This window comes from Myotis davidii, unplaced genomic scaffold (genome assembly GCF_000327345.1).
Source record: "Myotis davidii unplaced genomic scaffold, ASM32734v1 scaffold710, whole genome shotgun sequence".
Classification (NCBI taxonomy): domain Eukaryota; kingdom Metazoa; phylum Chordata; class Mammalia; order Chiroptera; family Vespertilionidae; genus Myotis; species Myotis davidii.
The window spans coordinates 1,877,875-1,885,399 of record NW_006284328.1 but is presented as its reverse complement, the minus strand read 5'-3'; the positions used below and the strand labels follow the sequence as shown (position 1 = coordinate 1,885,399).

The 7,525-nt window shown below is 53.1% G+C and overlaps 1 protein-coding gene across 1 annotated transcript in view; it reads left to right on the top strand.

Annotated features, from left to right (window-relative positions):
• The window catches only part of NFASC (neurofascin), a 211,716-nt gene that overhangs the window by 146,039 nt on the left and 58,152 nt on the right, over window positions 1-7,525 (top strand). The window contains exons 9-10 of the mRNA XM_015569556.1: window positions 6,658-6,769; window positions 7,154-7,338. Of these exons, the coding sequence (XP_015425042.1) occupies window positions 6,658-6,769; window positions 7,154-7,338 (297 nt within the window). The remainder of the gene's footprint in view (window positions 1-6,657; window positions 6,770-7,153; window positions 7,339-7,525) is intronic.

Sequence of the window (7,525 nt, the reverse complement as noted above, 5' to 3'; positions counted from 1 at the left end):
GAGGTGAGGGGGGGATGCAGAGAGGGGCGAGAGGCAAAGGCTCTAACTTGGCACCGAGCAGCTGGAGCCACACTGAGATCCTGCCAAGGAGATTTACTGCCTGAGGACGCGGGGGACCTTTTCTGGATTCTGGGTGTTCTTTGTTTTCTAAACGACGGGGCAACCGCCACTGTGTCCAGAGCCCCAGCGCACTGGTGTGCCATGTGCCTTCTAAATTGGGTTTCGGGTAATCTATGATAGAAGTATTCTTAAAGCGGGGGAACATCAGAGCAAAAGGTCCCTTAGAGACTGTCTGGCCCCAGCTCCTCGCTTTATGGAAGATAAACAATTTGGGGCATAAGCATATGGAGTTGTTTTATCAATGGAGTAGGCCTGGGTGATTCCAGCCGCTTCAACCAGCTTAGTATTACAAGTGAATGAGTGGGGGTTGTAGGAACCAAGGGCTATGAAGACAAGCGAAACTCACAAGTGCTCGCATTGTTGCCGGAAAGGGACCGAGCTCAGAGCAGGTCTGCCTGCGGCCGGCCTGTGGTGTGTGGGTTCTTGACTTCCTGCAGGAAAGATTTCACAACACGAGTCCAGATGATTCTTTTTTCTTTTCTTTCTTTCTTTCTTTTTTTAAGAATCGTTTATTGATTTTTAGAGGGAAAGGGAAAAAGAGAGAAACATGATGTGAGCATGCAACATCTCTGGGCTGGCTCTGGCACGCCCCCTACCGGGGATTGAGCCCAGGAATGTGCCCTTGACTGGGAATCGAACCTACGAGGGTGACACACAACCAACTAAACCACACCGGCCCGGGCAGAGTGCAGGTGATTTTGAGCTGGGGAGAGTGGGACAGGAAGGGCTAGGATAGAAGCTACAGAAGAAATTCTAGGCCGGGCTACTTTGTCTCTCTAGAAATTTTATAGGAAAGCGTGAGCCCAGGCGAGACGGGGCCCAGCTCACTGGAGAGTCGGAGGAAAGGGGGCCTTGGAGACAGGTCCAGAGGGTTAACCTGGGGCGAGCTGCCGCTGCTCCTTGCTCCCCTGGTTGCAAGTCTTGTCGAGACACTTAGACTTTAAGAGGAAGATAATTCACTCAAAAAGGAGATTCGACTTCTTTGTCTTGAGGGGTTTTATCTGCTTTCCAAAGACAGGGAAGGATTTTAGCAGAGGTCTCAGGAGGAGGATCGCAATAGAGTACTCATCACCTTTCCAGATGTGCCCTTTCAGGGTCGTGGTCTTCATTGGCTGATGGACACCAGGGGAGGGGTCGTTAGTCATTGCAGCTGGGCCTGGCATCACCACCTGGCCTTGCTGCTTTCCTGAGCCTGGAGCTGAAATACAACTGAGGCCCCGATGCTATTTCTAGGGAGGAAAGGTCAGAGCGTCCAGACAGCGTGACCAGCGATATGCCAGGGGAGGAAAGGGCACCCTGGGGGTGAGGTTCAGCACCAGTTTCGCCTGTTGCCAGGCACCCGGGGCCCCCTGCCCTGGTGACCATCTCTATCTGACTGTAAGTTGCTCAACCACTTTGTCCAGCTGTCAGTCTCAACTTCCCCGTCCCACTCGCTGAGGAACTTTCCTGGCTTCTTACTGTCCTGCCTCAACATGAGAGGGACCCCTTCTCTGGAATTCACTGAAGAATGGCTGACCAAGCATGATGACAGCTAGGAAGGTTGTCAAGTCAAAGTGAGGCGCGTGCTGAACAAAGGACAGCTGTGTTGGATGCTTCCAGAAAGAAAGAGGAAGTGAAAAGAAAGGAATGGAGATAAGGTCCTTCCTGAGTGAGAGACCTGGTAGAGAGACCATGCGATGAAGAATGTCCAGTGCATTGCTGTGCTTGGCTGTGAAACATGTCAGGTCCCTTTTGCAGCAGTGGGGCCACCCCGCTCCCATAATTCATTTCGTTCTAGTGGTTTCTGCAGTGGTTTGGTATCCTCTGAATGTATGCCCGATGCCCCCTGACTTGCCACTTAGAACTTACCCAGACCAGGAGACGAGGAAGATGAGAGTGTGCACGCTGAAGGAGACTGCCATGAGTTAAACCTGGGCTCTGGGATGCACCATTGATGGACACAGGGCAAGTCATTGAGCGTGTCAGACCTTTTCATCTGCAAAAAGGGTCTATTACCTGCCCCACCGTTTCATGGTGAAGATTAAATAGGGTGACATGCATATGGTTCCTGGCATGGGGTCAGGTGCACCAGTGAGATTGAAGGGAATGGTTGAGTGTTGACTGTCTGAAGTATAACTGTCCTACGCTTCCTATATCTGAGTCCTTGAAGGCAAGCCGAGGGGAGAAAGGTAGGCACAGTCATGGGAAGAAGGTACTGTGGAGGGAGAAACTTGAGGGCAGACTATAAAGACAAAAGCTGTTTGGATCTCCATGGTGCTGAGAGATAAGCCTGGGCTCTGGGATGCACCATTGATGGACACAGGGCAAGTCATTGAGCGTGTCAGACCTTTTCATCTGCAAAAAGGGTCTATTACCTGCCCCACCGTTTCATGGTGAAGATTAAATAGGGTGACATGCATATGGTTCCTGGCATGGGGTCAGGTGCACCAGTGAGATTGAAGGGAATGGTTGAGTGTTGACTGTCTGAAGTATAACTGTCCTACGCTTCTGATATGAGGAAGAACTCCGAGTCCTTGAAGGCAAGCCGAGGGGAGAAAGGTAGGCACAGTCATGGGAAGAAGGTACTGTGGAGGGAGAAATGTAAAAGACAAAAGCTATTTGGATCTCCGTGGTGCTGAGAGCTGGGGAAGAAAAAGCCCTCACCGCTGCCTGAGAGGTTTGGGTTAGACTTGCAAAGGGACTTCCCGGCAGCGGGAGAGAGCAGATGTTACCAGATAAGGAGTTTTTCTTGTCGTCTGGGGTGGTTGGTCAGCTGTTCCTAGAGCCTGAGAGTAGGTGAGATGCCAGGGATGCAGCCCATGAGTCCTCAAGTCCGAGAACTGAAAGCAGCAAACGGAGGATCCGGCTGCCCCTCAGAGCTGTTTTTGGCAAAGGTTCTTGGGTACATCTGATCCATTGACCTCTCCTCTGCTAACAGACAGCCCTTGACAGGGGGGAGCAGCTCGGGCGTTCCGCAGCCTCGACCTTTCCCACTGCAGGAGACAATGGAGGCATTTTTGTTGGCCCCTGAAGTCAAGGTGTTTGAGGCAGTGCCATGGCCTAATGTCCCCGGCTGACCTGTGGAAGCCCGTATGCCCATTCTGGAGCCACAGTTGTGAGAGCAGGAGAGCAGAGACTGCCCTTGGGCTAAAGGTCAGATGGCCCCACGTGGAAGATCTCCCTAAATTGCCTTCTGGGTTCTGAGTTCAATCAGGTATTGGGTCGACCCAGCCCTGAAAATCAGGGAGCGTAAGGGGAACATCATCAGCTGGACAGAGGATCCCCGCCTCCGTGGTGAAAGAGGGTGTCCTATGTCACCCTTGGAAACTGTCATCTTCCATTAGCGCCTCATAGACCCTCGTGTAGTAAGCACCTTTGTCTCAGAGATTCTTCCTGGGTCTACTTCTCCAGCAGCTGGATTCTCTTTTATACATTTTTTTTAATCCTCACCGGAGGAACTATTTTTATTATTTTTTAGAGAGAGATAAAAACATCAGGGTCAGAGAGAAACCTATTGGTTGCCTCCTATGTGCCCTAACCAGGAATCGAACCCACAACCTTTTGGTGTACGGGACAAGGCTCCAACCGACTGAGCCACCTGGCCAGGGCAGTGCTTCATAAGTTTTTATGTAAACGCCTCCTGCTGCTGCTGACCCCATCTCTACAACCTCCCCTTGGACTGGCCTTCTTGTCCTGGATGATATCACGTGTTACCCTGATGCCTCTTCCAGCTTTTCGTGGCCTTAAGAATCCAGTTGAGATGCCTTTGGCGCCTCTTAGTTTCCAGCCCAGCTTCTTTCCCCACTCGGGCCTGAGTGTACTTAGTAGTCACCGAGGAGAGATGGCATCTTACCCGAGACAGTGGGAACAATATCTGAGGAAAACACAGTGGGAGAGTTTCACCACCGAAACTAAGACGAAAACACCTTCCTCCTTCACCTCTTTTGCCCTTGAATTTTGTTTTTCTTTGAACATCAAACATATTCCCAAAGCTGTAGGGATAAGCGAGGTATCCATCTTTAAAGAGAGAGGCAATACAGAGTAGATGTTAGAACAAAAGCTTTGGTGCTAAATGGTCCAGAATCCAAAACATAACTGCTGGTGACCTTGGCACGTCTGTTGACTTCGCTGAGCCTCGGTTTTCTCGGCTGAAAATGGGGGTGATATCCCCAGGTCTGTTGTAAGAATTGAACACGAGGATGTAGATAGAGGTGCTGGCACAGTGCTTGGTCCATAGTGAAGGCTCACCCAATGGCGGCCCCAATGATCACCTCTGGCTTCTGTAGGGTGCTCGTTCCTATATTGAGCGTTGGCTTATTTCCCAGTGGCTTCTCCCCTTTGAGGATAATTCTGTGGTTGCTAGCCCACATTTTATGCATAAAGTATTGCTATAACCTTTGTTTTTAATCACCCAAGGACATGCTGAGAGAGAGAGAGAGAAAGGACATGCTGAGAGAGAGAGAGAAAGAAACATCAATGTGAGCGAGAAACATTGATTGGTTGCCTTCTGTATGCTCCCCACCTGGGAGTCAAACCTGCAACCCAGGTATGTGCCCGGACCAGGAATCAAACCGGCAACACTTTGGTGCGTGGGACGACGCTCAACTAACTGAGCCCCTCTGGCCAGGCACGGTCACCATTGTATAGTCACAGCTACAGCGTGTCAAGGCACCCACAGTGGGACTCTGTGCTCTCTCCTCCTCCTTCCCACACTTAATGCTTTGCTGGTCATGCGTGCTTGTGGTGCTGTGTGCTGTGGTGTGAATTAAATGTCCACAGGGTCACAGATCGGTTTCTGCAGATGGCGTCCCTGCAGGAAGGAGTATGCCAACTGAGCTGGGACCTGGTCTACATAATCCTAGGGTTCCGGACACCAGAGCCCTGCTTGAAATCTCCCTCTCCTCGTGTGCCCTTGACCTTGTGTTGTCTGTTTGGGTGATCCCATGACGATGGGTGGGAGGAAGCTGCTGCTTTGGTATCAGCTTCCTTGGTACCGAGAGCTGGATGCTACAAGAGTTATAGATATGTGGAGGGTAACCAATTAACCACATAATGGATTAACCCCTTCAGTAGCCACTGTGGTAAATGTGTGTGCTGGTGGGACAGATGAGGACATCTACAGCAGGAGGAATAACATGGCGGGGGGTCGCTTGTTGCCTTCTTTTTGTTCTCTTCTACCCTGGAACTCATTCATCCCACTGGTGTTTATTGAGCACTTGCTATATGCCATGTGTTGTTCCAGCCGCCTAACTACCTTTGCATGCGTTTCATCATTTTTTCCTCTGACAAAGGGATAAAACAGGCGCAAACGCTACGAAATGGCTAATGGAAAGAAGCTGAGTGCCCCCTGGGACTAGAGTCTGCTGATCCAGCCAGGCACCAGCTAGTCCAGCAAGCTCCTTCAGGAAACCCCAGTGTCAGAGAGTGCCCCGGGCCACGCTGTCCTCTCTCTGCCAGCCTCCATTAACCGGCTCCGCCCAGAAAAATGCCTTTGTTCTGTGTGCGGGTGCTCTGAGGGCTCCCAGCTCCTGGCAGCTCTGCCCTCCTCCCCCTTTTCCCCTCTCCGCTGAGTCGGAGACCCAGGAAGCCCATGAGTAGGCTCACGTGTGTGTCTATTTGTACCCCTCTGGGCAGCGGCGCCTCTTCAGGCTCCCTGTGCTTTGGGCTTCTGGTTGGAAACTCCTTACTCCTCTTCCTTCCATCATATCCAACTAACAGAACTACACAGAGCCCTGAGGGAGCCCTGGGCTCAGGAGGGCGGGCTCCACTCTGCCCAGACTCACCCTCCCCCTCCCCCTGGGAAACGACCACCCTGACAGTGTCCATCTCTGCGGGCCACCTGGCTTCACACCTGTGTCATTAACTTCACAGCCTGTGGCTACTCCGCCTCGTTGAATTGCAGATCCCCTCCCCCAGCGCCTCACATGTACTCCACACCCGCCTGCCGGGTCCCCTCCTGAGGTCATTAGTGATGCAGCCGAATGGTCTTGGCCCCAGAAGTGATTTCCTGTCATCTCTGCTCATTAATTCTCCCCATGTCTTTGCTAACCCATGAGTAACGCTCCCCACACCTCTGACTGTTCATCGGGGTCTCGTGGCTTCATCTCAGCTTCCTGTCTCCAGGGTCCCCAAGAGCAGCTTGTCTGCCCTGTGGCCCCAATGCGTGCCTCCCTTTCTCCCACTGCTGCTGAGATGGCCTCCCAGGGTCCATCCAACTGGCCTCTGGGGTCCCAACACAAGATGCTCAGGGAACAAACCACTCGCAGCTCAGGCAGCCCCACCCCCTTTCCAGGGACAGGGAGGGAAGCGGCTCCTCTTGGCAGGTTCTTTCAGAAGCAGAGCTGCTCACACATGTGCCCGCGGGGCCCAGGAGCCCGAGCTTCCTAACACACTCTCTTAATGAAGCCCGGCCCTCGGGTGGTTTCGGCTGGGAGGGTGCCTCTGCGGGAAGGGGGACAGCCAGGCGAGATGACATCTCTTCCTAGCCTGACAGCCTTGGCCTATCTGGGTCAGCCCCCGGGGCAGGAGGCTCAGCCATCTTGTTCTGTCCTATTGCAGCCCGAGGAGTTTCAGAAAGAACCCCCAGCTTCATGTACCCCCAGGGCACCGCGAGCAGTCAGATGGTGCTACGCGGCATGGACCTGCTGCTGGAGTGCATCGCCTCCGGGGTGTACGTACCACTTCACCCCACTTCTGGCCGCCCCGCTCAGGAGGCTGGGAGGGAGTTTGTGCGTGCTCTGTCCGCCATGTTTCGGGGTACAGATGGAGAAGCACACAGCCCTTAGTGAGGACTTTGCAAAGCATAGCCCTCTGCATCCCATCCTGGCCATCTCTCCTTGGATAGCGAGGAAAGGAGATGGGCGGGCATGCTGCACAGGTTAGCATCTCTGTGGCCTTAGATTCTCTGCGCTGAGCCGCCCTCTGTATGAGAACAGCTGTCCGAGGACAGGTATCCCTGGGCCCACATACCTTTAAGGACCCCTGGGCTCCGTAGGAGAATTGCAGAGCCACGGTTTGTAATAATTCCCTGTTTCCTGCCCGGTCCCTCTCCCAGCCCCACACCAGACATCGCATGGTACAAGAAAGGCGGGGACCTCCCATCGGACAAGGCCAAGTTTGAGAACTTCAACAAGGCATTGCGCATCACCAGCGTGTCTGAGGAAGACTCGGGGGAGTACTTCTGCCTGGCCTCCAACAAGATGGGCAGCATCCGGCACACGATCTCGGTGAGAGTAAAGGGTACGTTGTGTGTATTTCTCATTACGATGGTTTTGCCAGCCCTACACGCCACGGCCGCCCTGTCCTCTGAGGGTGGCTGGGGCAGGGTGCACGGGGGAAACTCAACACACTGGTCGGTGGCAATAGTGACCTCTCAGGGATGGTGTCACCCCGGAGGTGAGAGTGTTTGTGAGTGTGTGAGTGTGTG